General features: G+C 37.0%; 1 protein-coding gene across 2 annotated transcripts in view; it reads right to left on the bottom strand.

Moving 5' to 3' along the window:
• IMMP2L (inner mitochondrial membrane peptidase subunit 2) overlaps nucleotides 1–24,730 on the bottom strand; it is a 691,614-nt gene that overhangs the window by 625,919 nt on the left and 40,965 nt on the right. For both annotated transcript variants that reach the window (XM_088797654.1, XM_088797655.1), the window contains exon 4: nucleotides 13,832–13,935. In XM_088797654.1, the coding sequence (XP_088653780.1) occupies nucleotides 13,832–13,935 (104 nt within the window). The remainder of the gene's footprint in view (nucleotides 1–13,831; nucleotides 13,936–24,730) is intronic.

Below are 24,730 nucleotides of genomic sequence, written 5' to 3'. Positions count from 1 at the left end.
AAAAAAATCCAAAGAAGTTAATTGACAAGTTAATTGACACACAGTCCCTTACCCCAGAGTGAGCCTGGAACCCAGGTCTCTGGGTATCTGGTCTAAATCTTTTCTGTGTAGATAATCATGAATGTCCCCTGGGTTATCGCCTACTTGAGCTAATAACCTATTGAGAAGCTGCTACTAGCATTTTGAAAACCAGACTTTTGCATTGGTTTTCCACATTAATACATAATGCAGAGAGCTACATTGGATATAATGTCTGATAAAAGAAAAGTCAAGCTAATTATAAGAATATCAGTGACAAAAGAAAGACTATAATTACAAGGGATATATCAGATGACCTTTTCTTAACATAGGATCATAGGAGAGGAGATTAACCCAAATTCTATATTCGTACTGTCTTTAAATTTGGAATCATCTATAAACTTAATCATTTCATTACTCTCCCCTCTATCTAATCATTAGTACAGAGGTCATATAAAATTAGACCTCATACTGAATCCAGAAATGATTACCGAGATCTATCCACCATTCAGACGCATAAGATATAAAATTGTAAAAAAAAGCCAAGGATCTATCAACATCTTTATAAAATTTTAATAATGACATATATATACATTATCAGGTTAGAGAGAAAGAAAATTTTTCTTCAGCTAATACTTGGAATTTTTACCTATATATGTTTTCAAGATGTCAATTGAGATATGCTTATGGAAATCATAATGTCCTACACTGAATTTCTATGATAGGCTCAACTAGAACTTTTAGAGGCTGTCAACCTATTATAAAACAGATGGTTGAAGTAGACTATAAATTTAAAGAACTGATCAATAACAAAAATTATAGCTGAAATTACAGTAGTGTAATGAATTATAAATGATAGCTATCCTTTTCCTGAGAAATTCTTTTTCTGTTTCACTACTGGTTATCATTTAAAAATCCACATACAACAAATGTGCTAAAGAATCATACCACCTTGAAGACAACTATAAACATCACCCTCCGGCCCCCATTTCTACAGCAAGAGTGAATATTCAAAGATAACTGCAGTAGGTCAAGATCATTAGCCAATGCTCTGCTAATACCTAAGGCCGTTGTCTGATTTTTTTTTCCAGTCTGATCTTATTACTACCTAATTATCCATATTTCTTTTCTTCCTTTTTGTTAAACTGAAATTCACTGAAGCAGTTTAACCTTTCATTTAAAATCATTAAATATCACCCCCACCTTCACTGATAATTAGTCTCTCTCTTTATTAACTAATCTCCCCCCTTGATTTATTATAAATCTTTTTGCCAAATTTGGATCCATTCTGTTAATATATTCTTTACCTTCTTTCAACTCAATTAACACACTGTCACTGTTACCAAAGCTTCCCTATTATTTCTTCCAGTTCTTATTGCTCTTTAAAGATCCTCTTGTAGAATAATGAATTTTTAATAAACCTGGAATATTTTAGTGATTCTTATTTAACTCTACAGTGAAATTTATGTGAGACCTACAACTCACACTGCAATGATTCCTACTGTACAGTCATAATACTCTATGGTAACTTTCTAGCAATACAAACACACAAATCTTTGCAATATAACTTATGACCTCTAAAAACACAGGAAGCCATATAGTAATTATCATATCCATAGCCAAATCAGACTGCGCCAGCTTCTTCGTCAGCAATTTCAACATCCATACAATTTTTAATAAAGTGAAACCTATACTTGTGGTGCCTTCAGTAAATATTAATGTGACCTCTGGATGTGAGTAAACCTGACATTAGATTATGCAAAGAGTAACCTTTCAGAATACAGGTCGCTAAGGCTTCTCATTAATGGAAATACACAATTATCAAAAAAAAGAAAATAGAAGCGTATTCCTGTTCCCTTCTTGGAAAAAAGGGTTTTCCTGAGCTCCAAAGCACTGATAAAGTTTAGTGGCTGTCGCTTTAAGCCCTTTCCCTTTCTTATCAGCCACAGTCACATTTCCCAGCAACTGCCACCTCCATTCACTAAAAACGTGATTTTTTTTTTCTTGTAAGAGAAAAAGAAAAACGGGAGGGTAACTACTGACCCTGGATTAAATAAGGTTAAGTTCAGTTTTGAGACTTCCTACACATTTCCAGGACCTAAACTGTGAAACAGAATACGGAATCTAGGATCATTTTTTATAAGAACAAGTGGACAGAGTGTTAACTGGTGGGAAATGCATCTTAAGTTGACAAAAGAGATGGAAATAAACAGAAAATGATTAATCATCAGAGTCTCAAAACCTCAACTCTAGGAATAAATTACAAAGAGTAAAGAAATGTACAATTTCTACAGCTTTCTTATTTTGAATACTTTTAAGCAAATAGGAAAGGATTTTGCTCTCATCCTCCTGTAAAATACCTACCTGACAACTTTTAATTTTTCAATTTCACTAATTTCAACTAAAGACTTAAACTTAGTAAGCATATATTCATTTGATGCCTTTGACCCAAAAAGCCCTGGTGTTCAGTCTCCTCATTCGTTCTAAAATTTCTGTCGACTGTGCCATCATGGCTACTATTCTTTAAAACATTTCAAATCAGGTTTGACTCTAGCTACAAAAGGATGCAACATATTTTTCTAATATTCTGAGGAACTGATTCTTATTTCCAGCTCCTTAAATATTCCATCTTTAGCCCCCAAATTATTTTCATGTAATTTTTTAAATGTAAGAGACCTCAGAGATAAACTGGTCTACACCTCTTTACTTTGCAAATGCTAAACCTGACCCAAAGAATAATTAAGATAATCTCTCCAAGGTTGTTCAGCCTGTTAGTAAGTGATGCAGCTGAAAGAAGCAAGATTTCCCAAGCCTAGTCCTGTATTCTTGCACCAAGGACTTGGCAGGTAGAAGCTTACAGATTTCTTTTATGTAAAAGAAAATAATTTTCAATTAGTTAAGTACTTAAAATCGGTGTTTTCCAAATGCTTGGTAAGACTCTTTTACAAAAGTTCATTTCCTTATACTTTTTCAAGGTAGTATTAGAACTGTTTACATTTTTCAATCACTTAACATGATTTTCTATTTCTACTCTAACAAATGAAAACAAACATAAGGGTTTAAAATAACACCCATTTAGTCTCAGCATTCTCCAGGACAGAAGTTGGGCAGCTTCAGCTGGGTACTCTGCTGAGGGTCTCAGAAGCCAAACTGAAGGTGCCAGCTGGTGTCAGGAGGACCCTCTCTGGAGACTAGGAGAGAATCCATTTCCACGCTCATCAGGTTGCTGGCAAAACTCAGTTCTATGCGGTTGTAGGACTGGGGTCCTCATCTCTCAGGCCTTCGGTCAGAAGTCACTCTGTTCGCAGAGGCAGCCTGCTGTCCGAGGCTCACGGCCCCTGAATCTTCAAACCAACAACAGGCCATCGACTCCTTACCCCACTTTGGACCTGCTGCCTCAACCTCACTTCCTCTTCCACCTCGGCTTTTAAAGACTCCCGTGATTATACTGGGCCCACCTGGATAATCCAGGATACCTTCTCCATTTTAAGGTCAACGAAAAGTCAACCTTTGCAACCTTAATGACACCTGCAAAGTCCCGTTAGCAATGAGAGGTGATTTACTCATAGTTAAGATAGCTCATCATATTCGTGGTCCTGGCGAGTACGGTATAGAATCTTCCTGCAGACCAAAATTCTGCCTATTACACTTAGCACGAATTTTATTTAAGGAAATGTGACTGTTAACAGATCTTATTGTACATACCTAACAACTTAACAGTGATATAACTTTTCACCCCAAATATTATAAATCCGTTTCCAGGAATGGCTCAGATTAGCCCTGTTGAAATCCAGTGCGCACCCCTGTACCAATCACCAGGCCAGCTTCATAGAGACGTGACCAGACCAGTCACACATGGGCCTGAGCTGAGAAGGGCCTCACATGGGGAGTTTAATGCTCTGCAGCTGTCCTCTTGAAATGCTTCACACTTCAAATTTGTTTTGTAGGTGAAGTCCAGTAAGATAATGGAGCATGTGCTGTGGGGGCAGGGGCAGAGGTGGGAGGTAGGGGAGTGTATGAAAAGAAGTATATTACTGTGGGAACAGAGCCCCAGAGAGCAGTTTCCAGGCTCTCGGCCTCATGTGGAAAGGTGCTGGCTCGGGTAGTAGATGGCAGTCAGCTGTGACTAGTTGGCCATCAGTTGTAACCATTGAGCCATTGGCCACTAATATAACTGCTGCGGCTATGGAGGAGAGTCGAGGAGCGTCAGTCGGTTGGCAGCAAAGTGAACAGCAGCTTGCACGTTGTGTGAACCCAGCCTCCAGTGAGACTATAGTGGTATGACTGCCCTACCTATGGCTCCGTGGGTGTTCCTTTTTGGCCTAGCCACATCCTGCGTTCTTGTGTGGGGAGTGGGAGCAGAGACCCCGCAGGCCACCCCGCACGACAATTACTCTTTCTTTTTTTGAAGAATAGTTTCAACAGGTACAAAACTCTAGGTTGGAAATTTTGTTTTCCTTTAACTCTTTAAAGATGTCACTCACTTGTTCCCTATCTCCCACTAGTTGAAAAGTCAGTTATATTTTTGCTTCTTGAAGGTAATACATCTTTTTTACTTTTAGGTTTTTCTTTTTTGTTTGGGTTTTGTTTTTGTTTTTGTTTTTCAGTAGTTTGATTACCATGTACCCCAAATGTGTTTTTTGTTGTATTTATCCTGACAGGGTTCTGAGTGCTTCATAAATAGGCAGGTTGTTGTTTCTCATGAGTTCTGAATAGTTCTTAGCCTTTACCTGTTCAGATATTGCTCCCATTCTCTCCTCTTCTTCTGTGACTCCAATGACATTACATCCTGTGTGTGTGTGTGTGTGTGTGTGTGTGTATCTTACACTATTCATTATTCATTGTACATTCCATTCTTTTATCCCTCCATGCTCCAGTCTAGATATTCTAAATAACCTATTACCCAGGTCACTAATTCTCCCCACAGTTGTGTCTAATTTGCTGTTAAACACATCTATTGAATTCTTTGCTTCAGTTATTACTAGTTTTCATTTCTGGAACTTTTTTCCAATTATTTTTATTGAATCTGATTTTCTGATGAAATTATCCATGTTTTCCTCAATTTTAAAATATACTGATAATCATTTTATAGCCCAAGTCTGATCATTCTAATAGCTAGATCACAATGAGATTGTTTGTTATTTATTGTTTTATTTTGTTTTTATCTTGGTCCTCGCTTCTGATATGCATGGTAACTTTTTATTTTTATTTTATTTCATTTTTTTAATAGTTAACATGGACCTTTGTTCTGTTTATCTTTATTGTAATTATATTTCAGTAATTTTTAAACATTTTTTTCTATTAAAGTTGTTATTTTTTTGTATTAGTTTCAGGTACACAAAAGAATGTAATAGTTAGACATTTATCATTTACATCCCTCACGCTCCGTCAACCCTCCTCCCCCATCCACTATCACTCTGACATCGCACACAGCCATTACATTTCCACTGTCTACATTCCTAAAGCTGTACTCTGCTTCTTGTAACTATATACGTAATATATAAACTTGTAGTTGACATTCATTATTGTTCAGCTTCAGCTTCAGGTGTACAGTGCAGTGATCAGGCATCTACATCTTCCCTGAGGTGGTCTCCCTAACGAGACAATGTCCATCGGATACCCTACAAAATCTTTACAACATTATTGATTACATTCCCCAAATTGACTTTCGTATCCCCATGGCAATCTTCTGGTTATGGACTGTGCTTTCTAATCCCCACACCTTCTCCCTCATCCCCACCCCCCCTTCCATCTAGCAAGCCTCAGTTTTTCCTCTATGTCTCTGAGACTGTTTCTGATTAGTTCATTCATTTATTCTTTTCTTTAGATTCCACATATAAGTGAGATCATATGGTATTTGTCTTTCTCTGTCTGACTGATTTCACTTAACATAATGTTCTCTAGGTGCATCCATGTTGTTGTAAATGGTAAGATTTCTTTCTTCTTTATGGCTGCGTAATACTCCATTGTATAATGTACCACAGTTTCTTAATCCAGTCATCTACTGATGGGCATTTCAGTTGTTTCCATGTCTTGGCTATTGTGTATAGTGCTGCAATAAACATAGGGGTGCATAAACTTTTTTGAATTAGAGTTTTGGATTTCTCCGGATAGATACCTAGGAGTGGAATTGTTGGATCATAAGGTAGTTCCATTTTCAGAGTTTTGAGATGCCTCCATACTGTTTTCCATAGTGGCTGCACCAATCTGCAATCCCACCAGCAGTGCACAAGGGTTCCCTTTTCTCCACATCCTCGCCAGCACTTGTTGTTTGTTGATTTATTGATGATAGCCATTTTGACTGGGGTAAGGTGGTATCTCATTGTGGTTTTTATTTGCATTTCTCTGACGGTTAGTGAGGTTGAGCATTTTTTCATATGTCTGTTTGCCATCTGTACGTCCTTTTTAGAAAAATGTCTCTTCATGTCCTCTGCCCATTTTTTAATTGGGTTGTTTGTTTTTTTGGAGTTGAGTGAGATTTTATAAATTTGGGATATTAGCCCCTTATCGGATATATTATTGGCAAATATCTTTTCCCATTCAGTAGGATCCCTTTTTGTTTTATTGATGGTTTCCTTTGCTGTGAAAAAACTTTTTAGTTTGACGTAATCCCACATGTTTATTTTTTCTCTTACATCCCTTGCCCGAGGGTCTATATCAGTAAAAATCTTACGCCGGGTAATGTCTGTAAAGTTTCTTCCTATATTTTCTTCTAGGAATTTTATGGTTTCAGATCTTACATTTAAGTCTTTAAGCCATTTTGAATTTATTTTTGTACATGGTATAAGGAGGTAGTCCAGCTTCATTTTTTTGCATGTGTCTATCCAGGTTTCCCAGCAACATGGTACCTTTTTATTGATGATCAGGTATTGTGTACCAAAATTTAGAGACTCTGCCCGATGTTTCTTGCTTCTGGCAAGACAGACAGTTACAGTAAAAGCAATCACCGTAAAGTCAGGACTGAGTTTATCAGAGGCTGACTGTCAGTTTTGTTAAGTCATGATCTATTTCTAGTTTTCCCTAATTCCAAGGATGTAACCCTTCAGGAGTCTCAAATAGAAGTTAGAGTTGTTTTACCAGGGTCCCAGCCCCCTCCTCCCTGAATTCCTGCTTGTGATTCCCTAACACTGTGAACCTCCCAAAACTCTGCTCAGCATTTCCCCACTTGCTGCCACTGCTTGGCTCCTCAGCCTCATGGCCTGTGCTGCTTACAAAGTGACAAATGACCCAAGGTAAAGAGTGGCACTGAGTACAGAGCTCCCCTCAGGTGTTTCTCTTTACTCTGGGAACTCGGCTCCTTGGTAGTGCTACAGTGCCTTTAGGTTTGTTTCTTGTTTGTGTGTTTGTTTGTTTGTTGTTTGTTTGTTTGAATGTAGCATTCTCATATTCCTCAGTATGGGCCTCACTGTGAAACACATCAGTCTGTCAGATCTGGAAGTGGAAATCAGGTATTGACTGATCTTAGAGGCCTGCCTTTATGTATGCATCTGTACGTTATTGATTCCAAGAGTATTTAAGATAGTGTATTTTCCCTCCTGTATTTCCTCCTTGAAACCTAAGCTGTTTGTGTCTCTCAAATTTTATTATTTTATTATTTATTTCTCTGTTAGAATTATTAAACTTATATTCGAAATGCTTTTCCTCAACAGCTCAATCTGACTCCCTACGTATAATACAGAAGGTGTATTTGGGAGCTCCTTCTTTGTAAATGTTGTCTTGCACTTTTATTTTTTTAATAAAGGTAACAGTGTTCTCAGAGACTGAATTTGTTTACATAAAAACAAAAACAGTTACAAACACTATTTCATAGAATGTTGCCTATATAACTTTGTTCTTTGACAACTTCTACTCATCTCTCAAAGGATATAAGATTTTATGAAAAGGGTAGAACAGAAGCTCTGGATATCTCCTATGGTTACGTTACCATAAAAATCTCGATATTCAAAACTGAGATTTATGATCACTGAAACATTGCCAAGCTGCAAATTGTCTCTGAACTAAAAAAAATGTTGTATTGCATAATTAAAAATATAAAAATTGTGAAGGTGGTTTAGTCTACTCAAGAAAGCAAACTGCTATGAAAGACTGCCTTAAGGGCACCCACTTTTCATAGGCCTAAGAATAGCATTTACAAAATCAGTTAAACCAATGTCAAAGAATACCAATAATACTTATATTATCTAATTTCATTTTAAAGTATCATTTATAAATATACTTAGTAATGAATGCAAATTACTAGGGGTAATTGAAAGTGCCAAACACTAAATCTCTCACCAAAATAAAATGTACCACAGATATCACTCTCCAATATTTTTACAATTAATTTTTTTGAAAAAATGAAAACCCAGGTCCTTCATCCTGCATATAGACTCTTCTTTGGAAAGTCATGGTCTTTCTAAACTTATGTTCCTGAAATAAACAATATTAACTACAAACTCAGAAAAATATTTGGCCATAAACAAACGAAAAAATAAATCAGGAATGAATGCAGATACAATAGGTAAGTACACACAATTATATTCTCTCAGCTCAATAGATAACTGGCTTTTAATTTAATTATGGGTCATTATTCCGTTATTATCATTGTTCTGGGCATTTGTTTCAAAACATGAATTTTGTTTTTTAGCAGACTCCAATTAATTTCCCTTGGTGGGTCAAAGGACGTTTAAAAATTTACAAGCACTCAAGACACAAAGGAACAAGAGACTTTAATTTCTTTTTCAAAGGCTCTATTCCATTTCATCTACTCCCCTTCCCTGGCTCAGTCTTCATAACTCTTTGCTCACATTCACTGCTAGAGATGTAGCCATCACAGTGGCCATCTGTCAGCACCTGGCACTTCGTTTAGCGTGTCACAAACCAGCTGCCGAAACTGTATGCACACTGCATGTTCATAATAAAGTATCATTGGTATTAATGAAGACTACATTTCAGGAACCACTGTATCAGAAATGTCATTACAGCAATGAGAATAGCATGATGTATGTAGAGATACGAGGGCCTACATGACTTCTTTGTTGGCAGTGAGTATGTGTCCTCAACCAAAGCCCCACGGCAACGCACAGAGGCACCCTCGCATGATGGTAAAGAACGCAGGATTCCATGTGGGCCCTTCACGACTTCGCTCTGACAGTGGCTAGCTGCATGTCCTTGAGGAGGTCACTTAACCTCTCTATACCTCAGTGTTGTCATCTACACAACAGGAACAACAATAACATCTACTTTTTTGAGTTTTCTTAAATAATAAAACATGAAAATAGAACTCGTAGCCCAGTGATGAGAAAATAATACGCAGTCAGTAAACACTAAAAATTGCTGTGGAAACCTTTTCTTCTCTTTGTACATTGCATGCGTTTTTCTCTGGACCTGATCACCCCAACACTCTCACCAAGAAAACAAAGTAGTACATATGTGAGGGGATAGATGTGTTAACTCAGTCGGGGGAACACTTTCACAGTGTATTGAATCAAATCCTCACGTAGTATATTTAAATATCTTACAATTTTATTTGTCAGTTATTCCTCAATAAGACTGAAAAAAGATATTAGGGGGCACATGGAAATGCTATACTGTATTTATAACTTTAAGTCTAATACTATTTCAAAATAAAAAGTTAAAGTACTTTTAAACATGATTATTTGAAATTTTATTATCAAGGAACCTCTGTCCCAATAGATTTGTCAATTGATATGTCATTATAAAATAGTGTTACGTAGGTTAAGCCTATAGCAGAAAGGCCATTGTACAGCTTAACGAAAAGTCAATTCCAAGATATAAAAAATCCACCTTAGTCACCACTATTAGTTTGCAAATCCACTAAAAGAATATGATGTCCACCTACACACACTTAGTAACACTGAGGACTAGATGACAGCAAATGTGATGCATGACCAGCAATGCTATTCAATATACATATACCTTTAGATTTAACATTAACATGCTTAAACAATAACTCCGCTGAAACTTATGTTTTACCAAAAGAAAATGACAGGAAAAGATAAGGAAGAAAAGCATATTCCAATTGCTCTCCAGCCCCTACCCAGGCATTCCTTGCTTTAGGGAACAACTCTGGTCAATAGCGCCAAACAAAACTCTCTGCAATAACAGGAGGGACAGTCTGTTCTGCGATAACAGTTGTTTCTGTAGCATGAATTAAACTCAAAGGCAACTGGTAAACGGAGAAAAGATTTCGGCAGAAAGCAGAAGCTTCGTTGGTTTGCACGTGATATTTTCTTCCCCAGATCATTAATGTTTAGCCTCATTTACGATAGCAACAGAAAGCTGGGTATACTAATACAGTAAGCCCAGTACACCGACTGGGCACCCACAGTTCGCCAGGAGGATCCTATAGTATACATTCAACCCTATCCTTAGAAGTGCTTACTGAAAGGTGAACCCTGATCTTGTTAAAAAAAAAATAGATTAGCTATAGATGTAGACATAGAGATGATAAAAATTAGAGATAGATAGATGGGATAGCGATACAGACATAGGTGTAGATATAGGTAGATATAAACATAGATATAGACATATAGATATATAGACAGATGTACAGACATAGATATAGGTATATAGATGTATAACTACTTTACACAAAGCGATGAGCAGTGCATACATCTCTGATATCAGTACATTTTGTACAAAGCTTACTATCTTTTCTCTACTTGTAACTTCTGATGATAATGTTCCCACTGCCCTTGTATACAAGGTGTGATCAAAAGTACGGTGAATGCTGCTGCCAAGTGCCATCCAACAGAAAGGTAGGGATCTTCAATACAGGAAGTGGTGTGTCAAACCTTAGTAAGCGTATGTGACAAGCTTCAACTTGTTCAATGCAGTCAGTCGGCTGTGAGCTACGGTTGAGAGAAGGTGTGGTTTAAAGTGTGCCGTAAATCATCCTCCATCATGACAACACTCCGTGTCACACATTGCGTCTGTTATACGGCAATTTCTGTCCAATAAAAACATTGTGGTGAGTCCTCATCCACCTTATTCACTGGATCTGGTACCGTGCGACTGCTGGCTCTTCCCCAAAGTCAAAATGATTCAGGATATTGTGGCAGCCACGACAGCACAACTAAAGACACTCATGAAAGAGGACTTTCAGAACTGCTTCAGAAAGTGGCAAGAACAATGGGATAAGTATATTTTAAGTGAGGGGGAGTATTTTGAGGGGGATTAATGGTAATGTGTCTTTTACTGTAGTAATTTTTTTTTATTTAAACATTCACTGTATCTTCTGATCACATCTCATACATAGTCTCAACCCTTCCTGATAGCACCTTCCAGCGAGCTACCATCACCTTTTTCATTTTATGGAAAATCCTACATTTACTGCAATGTTTACTTATTACAAATTTCATATGTCTTTTGAAGTGTGCTAGCATTTTTAATGGAATTGTTATTCTTTTCATTAGTACTCTGGTTACGAAGTAGCTTAAGCCCTGCTGATTTAAGTATGAATCTGCAAATCGCAAAGTTTTTAAGAAATGCATATAATATTATAGTAGAAATGCTTTATCTCCACATACTCTGAATACATAAAATGCCGTTCCAGGATAATTTAAAATACAAGCTGTCATACTACCTTGTTTCCAAATATTACTTACATATCAATGAAATGTGTTATTAATATCGATTTGTATTTTATACAATTTATATTTAGCCATCAATTCAAAATTTAGTCATGCATTTCTGTATTAGTCACACATTTCTTAAATAGATAGGATAATCTAAAATAGTAATGCCAATTATTACTAAGTTAAAACCAGACTGATGCATTTTGTAAGAAAAGCAAATATTCAGTGTTGTTTGACATGAATTAAATGTATATTATGAACATTAATCGAACCAACATCAATCTTTTCAAATGAAACAGTCTATAAAATGTAGAAATATATAAGGATGTGTCTAGAAAGCACTTTTGCTCATTAAACTAAAAAGATACTTTAAACAGTGTTTTTTATAGTATTACATCATGCTAAAGAAGAATTTAGTATGAGACTTCTTATTTCTCAAAATAAGCAACAATTACTGCTTAATTATTTGTTGTGAAATAATATACTAATCACTAAGCATTCTTTTATGTAAGTAGCACCTGCATTATGAAAGAAAATTTGTTATTTGTACAAGACAGAGATAGAGCACATAATAAACTCATTAAAAATACACTTCAACTAAAGTGGCTATAATTTATTGTCAATATCAATTTGAATATACTGTTTTTGAAATTAATCTACATAACAAATAAATCACTTTAATATTTACATAAAAGAATTTTATTCTCTTTTCTTTAAATAGTATATGATATGCTAGTATACTTTCTGGACCATGCAACCCCAGAATTTCAAGGAACCTCTTTTATTTCCAATTACCTATTCAAATTCACTTGCTTCGAGATAGTCAGCATGTTTCTAACAGAAAAAATAAATAAATAATGCACAATTGTCTGCTTAGAGTGTGACCTCTTTCACTTGGGTGGGTATCCTCTCCATCACCGACTAAGTGAGGATGTAACCTTGTCAAACCAAAGGCAAAAGAAGAATGAGCGCGCGACAGGCTAGCCCAGCATGAAAAAGGTTGTTAGGAGGTTGCAAAAACAGTGCTCTGAATGACAAAATAAAAGTGTATTCCAAAAAGTAGGTTAATATTACAGAAAGCACTCAAGAACAGGAGAAGCATTTAATCCCTACCCTTGGATATCTGCCATGCAAAACTCCACTCACTTTTACTTATTTGATTAGCTACTAACCCGATTTAGTTAATATATTTTCAGAAGAATCCTGGTAGAACAGGCTTGACAGAGACACATTTATAAATTATCTATTTCCACAAAGCACTAGCCAACAGTATGTATAAACAAGTAGATAATGTTTTTGCTTTCACCCAACAATTATAAATATCATCCAACAAGAAACAATCACTCCAATTCAAGAATCAGATATACTCGTATAAACTAGAAGTCGGCACCAAACAGCAGGATTTTAGTATTGTTAAAATAAAGGACAGTAACTGCCACATTAATTGCTATCCCAAAGCACTAATTGGCACAAGAGGGAATCATATTAAAACATTTTTGTAAGTGGCTGAAACCAGAAGAAATAAGGCACGTTCTCGTGCAGTCTTCTCAGTATGAATTTACTTTTAAAACAAACAACCAAAAAAATATCTCAAATCTAAACCATTCAAGCATATACTAGGACCATGTATTATATCATTGTGTCAATTATGCACATTTTGACATTCCTTTTCTACATTAAGGCGAATAAAATTTATGTTCCTAAGCGGTCGTGATACTTTAACAGAGAAACAGTGCCATCTTTTGGTCCCATACAAAAGTTTCCAGTACACTAGTCTTCCAAACTTCCTTTTTTCCAGTTAAATTACTGATATACCTATATATAAATGTCATTGAATTTCATGTCACCATTACCATCTTCTAGAAATAGTCTGTATCTACACAAACTAACAAAACATAAGAATAAGATATTGCTTCCAAGATGCAAAATTTCAAAATAATCCGGACTAATACCAAATACATGTACTCTAGATCAATATAATTTCTAATCAACATTTCGTTAAACGTATTTTATCATATCCAAGTATGTCGATCAACTGACACATTTTAAATATAAAATAAAAATCTTTTTTATAGCATCGGTACATTTCAAAATTGATTTTTTAAAACAGTACATTTTAAATATACCTATTAATTTAATAATTGACAATACAGTATAGTATTAGCAGCAGATTACTAGTTAAATTGGATAATTATAATTTATTTGCAAATATAGTATGTTTCTGATTTACTTACACCAATGACACAATGTCACCACGTTGGACTTCAAAATTTCTCACTTTCCAGTGGTTCAAAAGTACCACATCGGATGACTGGCTCCCGCCAGGATTCAAGGAAGGCTACAAAATAAGGAGAAAGAAGCACATCTATCATTTGTATTTGCCCATCTTCATGGTTCCTCGCTCTTCATAGTTCTAGCATGGTGCAACAAAACATTTCTAATAGAGTTCCTCTCAATAAATTGCCCTTCTACAGTAACTGCCAATGATGACTTTTCAAAAAGGCTTATCGGTGTTCTTCACAGGTGAACCAGGAAACAAATACATTACCAATACTTATATCAAAGGAAAATGTGCTGGATAGTTAAATCTTTACTAAATTCCCGGAAAGAGGTATGGAAAGCTTTAAGGATTAAAAAAAAAAAAAAAAAAAAAAAAAACTTGAGGAAGAAGTGAATCAAACCTTGCAACAGAATATTCAGATAGATGCTAATTCTGCAACAGTACACATCGTCGTTCCATTCCAGTACAAGAATAATCTCAAATCAACAAGGAAAACACCCATATGAAGAAGTGAAGACAGCAGAAGACACAGTGATGGGACAACCATGGAAAATGTGGGTATTTCCCACTTCGACCTCTCTTTTCTCGCGAGAGCATGTGGCCAGGGTCCTGGTCCCAGTTTAAGCCTCGTAAGTGGCTTCATCCTTGGATTCAGACAAGTCTCGATGTGCCTCGAGATTGATGGGCAAGAACTGAGAAACACTGTGTGTACAAATTCATCCGAAGTTCGGATCCATAAGAGTTTGACTGAGGAAGCAGGAAGTCAACACACCTGTCATGTGGACAGGGGTGCAGAGAAAGCGATGCATAACAAGTCGGAACGCTAAGGTGGCAGTGGTGGCACAGAGAATAAGAAAAACAGGTGACCTTTTTCACCATTGATTCCACAGCGTCTCTGAGGACACCAGGAGGGGACACATCAATTTGTGTGGTGCTGGGAACCTTCGCTGATGGTGCTGGCAGAAGGAGACAACCACAGCGACCAGGGTGGGAGCAAGGAAAGCACGGATGCCAACACCAGCCAGGCCCGGGAGCAATAGTGACAGTGTCTTTCTGAAAGATCCGTGGAGTTATCTGTAGATTTTCTACAAAGCAGATGCGGGCCACACTGCAGACATTTTGCGTCGGGGCTATTATCGTGACCTTATTTTTGACTCCCCAGGTTTTCTGTGGCCAAGAACTATTGTTTATCCTTAAAGACCTCAAACACTCCCACTTCAAACACTCCCACAGCATCTACCAACTTCTTTATGTGATAATGTCTAAATATCTCTATGTTAAGTTGTGAATTCCGTGCTAACCATTTTACTTGACTATCTGACATAAAGGTCAATATGATTAAATAAAATGTGCCATCATTTCCTACCAAAAAATAAGTTTTCTTCCTTATTTTCTCATGTCCTATTTACCATTTTCCCAATCAACCAGATTAAAATCTTAGTTATCTTTTCACTTCATAGCCAACCAATGACCAAGCTAAAGGTTTTTTGTTTTGGTTTTTTCTTCATAACATCTTTCACTTACGGCTCATTTTTTCTCTCTACCATCATCATATTTCAAGCACCAATCATCATATAACTCACCAGGTATCACCATTAATCAGTACCTCACCTCTAATTCAGGAAGAAATAATCCCATTTCTTTCTAGCTATATGATCTTAAGGAAGTTACTTTATTATGTTTCAATGCCTTACTAGTAAAATGGTGATCATTATGACTATTACCTAATTAATAATTAAATATTAATAACAGCCCATACTTACTGAGTGCTTTCCGTAGAAAATCTCATCAATATCCTCAGTTGCAAGCACTACCTATATACCAACTACTCCTTAATCCGCAATCCCAAAGCACTTCCTCCTACGCTACGAGTACTCGATACACAGCACTTCATACCCCAACACTTAGCACACTGTAATGTCATTTTCGTTTACCTGTCTGTCTCCGCAACTAAACAGGGCACACATTTTATCGATTATTGTAACTGCTAGTTAAATTTGTCCTCCAATCCCAACTGTTTCACTGAGATTCTAGCACATAGTTCTAATTGGTTGCTGGGCATCTTATTTAATCAAGCCATCCCCCTATTTAAAACCCTTCACGGGATGGCCCGGTGGCTCAGGCGGTTAGAGCTCCATGCTCCTAACTCCGAAGGCTGCCGGTTCAATTCCCAGTGGGCCAGTGGGCTCTCAACCACAAGGTTGATACTTGCTGGTTCAACTCCTCGAGTCCCACAAGGGATGGTGGGCTCCACCCCCTGCAACTAACAACAGAAACTGGACCTGGAGCTGAGCTGCGCCCTCCACAACTAAGACTCAAAGAACAACAACTTGAAGCTGAACAGCACCCTCCACAACTGAGATTGAAAGGACAACAACTTGACTTGGAAAAAAAAAAGGCCTGGAAGTACACACTGTTCCCCAATAAAGTCCTGTAAAAAAAAACCTTTACTAGTTTCCCATTACTACCAGCATGACAGTCTTCAAGATAAAAATCAAGACGCACATAATCTGCAGGACGCTGTCAGTCACCACTGTCACAGGTCGTACAAGTTACACTCCACCACAAGCAGTGCCCTATACACAGGTTCTTTACTCACACTCCAAGGCATCATAGAAGCAAATATTTCTGCCTGAAATGTATCTTGCTCCTTCCTGCCATCTGGGTAACTCCTACTGCAGAACACTTGAACACCGTGAGGCAATCTCACAGGAATGCTTTCCTAATATTCCTCATCTTTCTCTCTCCCCGTGAAGTGATCCAAAGTCCCAAGTCCCCATCACAGCCTTGCTCATTTACACCTACGTCATGGCTTATTTCAACACGTAGTATAATTATTGCCTTGTCTCTACTTCTGAGAGTCTATACGCATTTTGATGATAGGTCATTTCTTATGTCTGTGTTCTTGACACCTGAGCACAGAGGTGATTAATAACTTTAAGTGGAAAGAATAAAAAAACAATTAACATGCCCAAACCAGAGATTATAGTCCACCCGCAATGATACGTATCTATTCCCCTCCTTAGTTAACAGTACTATTGTCAGTCACCCTGTCCCCCATGCTAGAAGACTCCAGAGCCTTCCTCAATTTCAAAGTCTCTCTTTGAGTCTCCCATCATCAGACTTTCCCTCTGCCCAGAATGCCTGTTCCCTACTTGGAAAATTTGGCCTATCTTTCAAGGAAAGTTTTTAAGGAAAAAAAAAACAAAAAAAACACTGCAATTTCCTTACAGAAATCAAGAATTTACATCCTGGAGCTCCAAGGCTGGGGACCAAAGAATCCCCACAGACTCAAATCTTGACACTTGGGTTTATCTTTCCCTTACAGAATCACTCATAGACCAACCTTCCTAAAGCTAATTGTTAGAGCCAAAAGGCAATGCATTATAAACAAAAGATTGATGCAGGAGAGGAAAACAAAAACAAAAAACAGAAGGAAGCGTGTCTAATTTCAAACAGTAAAATATTAGAATCATCAGTCAATATCTGAAAGACCGTGGTATATTTTATAAAGGAAACAACAGAGTTTTCTTTTATTACCTTTCCTCTCCTACATAAGGTTAAATGAACCATTCCCCGATCTGTGATCCCTTAGCAATTTAGATAAACTCTCATCGTAGTTCTTAAAACCTTGTTGTAGGTACCTGCCTACACATACGATTCTCCCTCAACTGTAAGCTTCTCAATTGCAGAAATCACATCTTGTCCACTTTTGTATGCCGAGAAGAGTGACTGGAAAATAGTATTTCTATACTTTGAAGTTTAAAAGATTAAAGGTTTTTATCTTTTTTTTTTTTTTTAGAAGGGCGCCGCTCAACAGTGGCCCATGTGGTGATCAAACTGGCAACCTTGGTGTTATTAGCACCAGGCTCTAACCAACTGAGCTAACCAGCCACCCTAAAGGTTTTTAAAAGCACATTTAAACAAGAAGGTTCCTAAGCAATGCACATTATCTAAACAATGTGTACATCTCTTTCAAAGAAAACATATTCTGCATTAATTAGTAAGACATTTTTTGTGTGACATCAAGGAATAAAGTTGAACCATGCTTTATCATCCATAATGAAATAAAACTAATCACAAAAAAATAACTTTCTCTTTGACTGTTCATTTATGAATAAGAACAAATGAATATGAATAACACTTAACAAATGAATATGAATAACACTTATCATAAAGAAAAACTTCCTTGCATTGAGAACATAGTCTAGAGCACTATAAACATCACAGTTCTTTGCATTCAATTAAACAATTAAAAAGAAAAAAACACTTCACTTCCTGAGTTTTCTAAAACAACTTTTGAGGAGAAAAATAATGTACTAACTTCAAAATGAAAAATTTATATGAAAAATTAAGAAAAACTCATTTGGATGGTGCTGTTTTAGAAAAATTAGTAAACCATGTCATTACTTAGAAATTATACATCTTTCTTCCCCTTGTGGGAATGGCATGTTGTGCTTCAAACAGAGCAAGCAATCTTTTCAAATCAAAGAAGTTATAAACATGAAATCTAAATTAAAAGTCATAAACTTTGGGAAACTGATATAAACAGAGCCCACATTTTCTTGTTATGTTGTTAATACTTTAGATCCTAGATTCCCAGAGACTATATCCAAATTACAACCAACTTAAAATCAGAAAGGTTTGGATGTTAAAAACCTCATCAAAAATTAAACTACGCGTTTCTACCTGTATTTCAAAATGTGTGACTGTGTCTGATGTTCCTCCAGTAGTCAGGAGATTTCTAGCGGTAAGTGGAAAAATCCTGAAAATCATTGGAATTACCAATAAAGAACAAAACGAAGGCCACAGCTGCCCTGCCCATCTTTTCTTCAATGATTTGCATCCTCACACTCAATCTAGTCCTTGGCTTCTCCCATGGAGCACAAAGGTTAAAAACCAAACTTGGAGGAGTCTTTTGGACAGCCCCTACTCTGAAGACAAAAAAACTGTTCACATCTTGGCTCCATTTCCTTACTAGCCAGATGACCTTAATTATTTCACCTTTCTAAGCCTCGTTTCCATCTATAAAATGGGAGTAACAGTACCACCCACACCCTGGGTGGCTATGAGAATTAAATGAGGGGATCCTTGATACAAAGTAAGCAGTCACCAAATGAGATTGATAATGAGGAGAGCAACCACAGAACAAAGGAAAACAAAGTCGAGTCCAGTGTTCTTTCTGCAAGACTGAGCTTTTACATACTGCCCGAAACATTTTTCCTTTTAAATACTAAACTGGAAATCTTCAGGCTGAAAATTCTACCCCTCGTTTCTAAATTCTTGGTGGATTGTTTCTTTTAAGTAAGTAAAGTAAGCAAGCATACCTTTATTTTGGATCTCAATTGTTCTACCTCTAAGAATGATTCCAAAAAAAACCGTAATGTACACAACAGTTTAGTTATAAATATCTTCTATAAAAACACTATGCACATTTGTTTTAAATCATCATTTTTAAAATATACACACAGATACCTACACATATAAAAAGATATACATTAAAAATCTAACTTCTTATCTCTGTTGATGAGATCATGATTTTCCTGTTTTCCTGATCCTTTTTCCTGTTTTTGAAAATTTTTAAGTCACATTAAAAGGAGGTTATTGTATACTTTGCTCTGACCTAAGTACTATATCTTCACTCTAAGAAAGACTATGTACATCAGCATATTTCAACAGATATTAATAAATTATGCTAAAGCGAGAAATAGTAGATATCAAGACTGCTTTCGAAACAAGTACAAGACAGAAGTTGGGCCTTAATGCTATTGCTGATCAAAGACCATGCTGAAGGATTTTTATTCCTCTTACAAACAAATGTTATTGTCAAGATATCTTAAATTGTCCACTTGTGTCCAAGTTCAAATCATATTACTGTTTGGGGGGAATCTGTGTCTTGGTTTAGGAACATAGAAGCCCCCTAGAGAATTTCTCAGAGACATAACAGATCCCTTACTTAGCCACGGCCATCACTCAGTAAATGATATTATTCTGGTTTTGATTATTTTCTATAAACGTCTTATTCATTACTTCTTATTAATTTTTTAACTTAAAAAAAGCTTACAATTTACTACTTACAGTCTACCAACAAAGGCTGGTTTAAACCTCCCTTCTTTAGGAGCCATGCTTCCAACCTTTTGGTGTATAAAGAGCACCACCCACCTGAGCTACATACAATCTAAAATGTTTAAATATTAAATTTTGTTCTTTTCAATGTAATGGTCCCCAGTTGCAGCTATGGGGAACCAAGAGTATCCATCTTACTTCTTTTGAAAAACCATTATTAAAGAGAAGTGATTGGTGCAGGGGTGGGGGAGTATATTAGTTAAAAAATAAGAGAAGAAACTGAAATTGCAATATTTGTTTCAAACTTTTTCACATTGCATCACTGACCAGGAAGCATGAAGTACAGTTAAAATGCACGTACATTCTGATTATATAATTATTATTATTATTTGATGCCACACTTTTGAAACAATGTGAGTAAAGTGGTCTATAACACTGTCATCCTTCCCTTGCTATTCGGGGTCGCTACTGTGTGCATGGCTTCTGGAGTTCTCAGATTTGTCTCATAAAATGGACTATAACTGTACCCAAGTCTGTACAGAGCTTAAAGTAGAGATGGAACATTCCTTCAGGTAAAGGGTACTTATTACTCATACCCTTTAATGCCTGACCCCCTAAAATGACCACCATCTAATTAAAAAATTATTCCAACTTTTGACCTTCAAGCCCCTAACCTGGCGAGGTGATTAAAACCTACAGTCACACATACATTACACTTGAGTGTTAAAAGGAGGGCATTCAAACCATCAAGCATCTTGGGAAAGTTATACTTATGAAATCCTAGTATCACCTGGCACTTTATTAATAAGTGTAGAATAATGGGCTGAGCACACCTGCTCCCACGTCCACAAACTCCCCACAGGAGCATCTGGCGAGATCATCAAGTTCCCGTTAGGGACCCCTCTTCCCAGAGTCGCCTTAGAGCTCTGGCCTAGACAGTCACCCCCACCAGACCACACAGGCCTGGCAGCCTCTCTGCTCACGTGTAGACTTCAGACAGCTCCCACATGAGCTGGAATACAGATATATTCTTCACATGTCCAACTCCAAGGACAAAGAAAATAGGATGCCTTCATTAAGGCTGTGAAGCTATAAAACTTCACTCAGACTTTCTTTCACTCACTCATTCTTTCATCAGTGAAAAACTACTGAATTCCAACTCTGCCAGGTATTATGGTAGGTAATGGGATTCTTCACCCTTGAAAATACAACTGTGGATCTAATCACTTTATATTCAGATTTAAGAGTTTGGGTTTGTTTTGGTTTTGATTTTTTTTAAATAAAATTTGTTCTGTCATGTGCTTATTTACAGACTTAGAGTTCTTTAAGCATTCGCCACTTAAAATTGGGGTCACTCATTTCCTCTTGATATTGTCTGAAATTTTATTCACATAAAAATAACTTGCATGTCTGTGAATACTGAATTTCTTAATTTTTCTTTAAAAAAGCCTTTAAAGCTGTATTGATAAAATTTAAAAATGGACCTATACCATATTAATTTAACTTGAAAGCATAGTGAGCTGCTAATTTTTCATTCTCCTAATCTTTAATTGTATTTCCTGTGTACTACAAAGTGACACATCAAAGTTTTACAGGCACTTTCATATATTACTCATATAAATAAAAATCTTTAAAAACTGTCTGAAGGGTAATTTGCGAAAATGTATCTAAAGTCTTTAAAATGGTCTTATCTTTAGACATGGAACTATCATATTTAGAAAGCTATCTAAAGAAATCTATAATCAAAAATAGGTGCAAAGACGTTCATCATGCATTATTAATAATTGGTGAATAATACAGTCTACCAAACTACCAATAGTAGGAAACTGATTAAATCAGCAATGGCTAAACTATATGACATATGGATACTAAAAGACATTAAAAATTACATTGCAGAAAAATATTTAAGGATATTTGGATATCTTTAGCCAAATAAATTAGGTTAAAATGTGATCAATGAAAAAAACAAATTGGTGTGATCCAACTTACAGAAGAAAGGGAGGGAGAGAGGGCAAGAGGAAGAAGAATTATGCAAAAAAAGACGAGAAGAATTAGTAATAGCTTAAGAATGCAAACTTTGAAGTCAAAGGCCTTTATTCCGTATAATCTTTAACAAATTATTTCTCTTTTCCTGTTTCTTCATCTGTAAAATGGTTTGGTACCTTCATCACAGGATTGTGGGGGATAGCTAATAAATTATCAAATTTGAATAAATTATCAAATTTGTAGTATTGGGAACACTGATCAGTCAATATTTTTTAACTATTAGTACTATATAACACCTTAAAGTAACCAATTCTGGAAGGTGATGAACAGTATTTTTACTTTGTGTATTTTGCGTATTTATTTTGTGTATTTTTCTATATTTTCCAAGTTGTCCCCCATCAACCTACAATGCTTTAGAGTAAGAATTAAGCAATTAATTTTTTTCAACGGGAAAGGCATCTTAGTTTTGTATATTTTTATTACAAATATTTTCAGTTTGTTTTCTTCTTTAACAAATTCTTTAGTGTTTATGCATCCCCTTAATTCAAATCACTACACTGCAAGGTTAAAATCTACAGACTTTCTGGTTGAATGCAATAATGCAATAACTATAAAACACTATCATTAAATATGTGTATGGTGTTTTCTTGCTAATAAAAACGATACTGAGATAGCTATTTAATAGTTAAAATTAATCATGATAAGAAGTAGGTCATGTATAATTAATGAGATATAAAAGTTATGTAAATACACATTTCTACGTATTACCAAAAGAAAGATTGCTATCTGTCAGACAGGCCATCAACATGGATACATCTGCACACTGACAAAGCTTTAACTTCCTCATAAAATTGAGAAAGGCTTTCTTATCCACTAGTAGGTCTTTCTCCAAAGCCCAGAAGAAACCACCTTTTTCTCTGATGGGTCCTCCAGACCTAAAAAAAAGTTCATAGTAAGATGTGCAGCAACAGAAAATGGTTCATCAAATAAATCTAGGTTTTTAGGCGCCTGTTGGTGTGATTTCCCCCGGTGCACATCAGTCCAAGGAGACCACATCCCAACAGAATAAATGTGCAGCAATCTACTCACTTCATTTGTGCAGGATTGGTGAACCAAGCTATGACAATGAGACAACAGGCTTTTTGATCCTTTAGTTCCTCATTATTTAAGTTGATGCTGCATCAATTAAAAAACAAACAAACCAAAAAACCAGAACCATTCTAGAGTACGAATAAGTAGAAATTATGGTCCATGGGACCCCTGAATTACATGAGTCAAAGTTATTAAAATTAAAGGGTTCAATTGTGTAGGAAACAAATAACCTGTCAAAAGGAATTGGAAAGCATGTGGCAGACGAAGGAGTCAAAAAGCATCCAGTCCTTACATTACTTATGTTACTGGACCTAACCTGGTCCGATTACTCAGCGCTCACCAGCCAAAAGACAATTCCGGACACCCGGGACAGTCCCTGCCCAAAGCTGCGCGCCCCGGAACAGAGGACTGGATTCGTCTTTATTCAGGGAAATCCTGCATCCACACCACGGTGAGCGTCCACGTCGCATGTACAGATGGGGACATCCGTGCACGTGCGCAGCTAGAAAACATGCCTGTGCGTACACAGCGTGCGCAAAACTGGCGGAAAACTTCTGCCCCGGCAGGAGACCTTAGGACGACTTTGAGGGTGGAAAGAGAATAATAGTTCATGAAGAGGTAGGTACAGAGCCCTCCAGCGGCTTCTGCGCCTCAGGCGGTTTGAGCAGCATCAACCCCCTGGTCCTGCAAATCATCCTGGACTTATCCCTGAAAAAACCAAATGTCCTGGCCAATCCTCAGTGCCAGGGATGGCATGGGTATGGAAGCCAGTTTAAGTACGTCTCAGCCCTTCTGTTGCACTCTTAGCAAATTACAGGATACGGTTACGGATAAAAGTGCACTGACATGTTGGGACGCTTATCCATGGGGCTGGGAGGACTGTGAGTGGAGCTGGGCCCCCTGCTGACTCTCCAGCCCTGACTTCCTGTGGAACTTGCTGGTAACTTCAGGGGGAGGGATGCTAATGAATAGAACAGCCATCTTGGAACCCAGCCATTATTTTCCTTCTTCACGTGGGAGCCGGTTGGAGCCCTGGGTTGAACGTGTGCCGTTCCCGCACTGTGTGGTGGTTTTTGGTTTTTTCCTTTTTTTCCCAGAATAAACCATTTTTCTTATGGATTTATCTGGAGAGTTATTTTTGCCAGTCGACATTACACAACCTGATAATATACAGGGTCATCTAAGTGGGTTTACAGGTTAAAGCAAAGTTATTAATTCTAAATAAAAGTCCATGCTAGGCTACCTGCAAGGCTATGTGTCTGTGTCTGTGTGTGTGTGTATACACACACACACACACACACACACACACACACACACACACACCTACTACTGCAAAACAAAACTCCAAACAAAAATCATTTATTTGCTCTTGATTGTGCAGTTCAGGACACGCTTAGCTAGGCAGTGAGTCAGCTAGTCTGATCTGATCACTCAGGCCTCTGCAATCATAGAGATAGCAGTGGTCCCAAGGGACAAGCTCCAGGGTACAAGCAGCTAAGGCGCCTCTGTTTGCACGATGTTTGCTCTAAGTCCACTGGCCAACAGAAGTCATATCACCAAGCCAAGGGTCAGGATAGGGGACCACACCAGCGCTTGGGAACCAAAAGGCATGACTCATGGGAGTTGGGGATGTGGGGAGGTGTCAATGTAACAATCTACTAAAATCCTACGCTCTGGACTCAGTGACTCATATCCCTCCAATATGCAA

This window comes from Rhinolophus sinicus, chromosome 4, assembly GCF_057876585.1.
Source record: "Rhinolophus sinicus isolate RSI-liver-muscle chromosome 4, RSI-T2T, whole genome shotgun sequence".
Lineage (NCBI taxonomy): Eukaryota > Metazoa > Chordata > Mammalia > Chiroptera > Rhinolophidae > Rhinolophus > Rhinolophus sinicus.
This window is presented reverse-complemented; position numbering and strand designations above follow the sequence as displayed.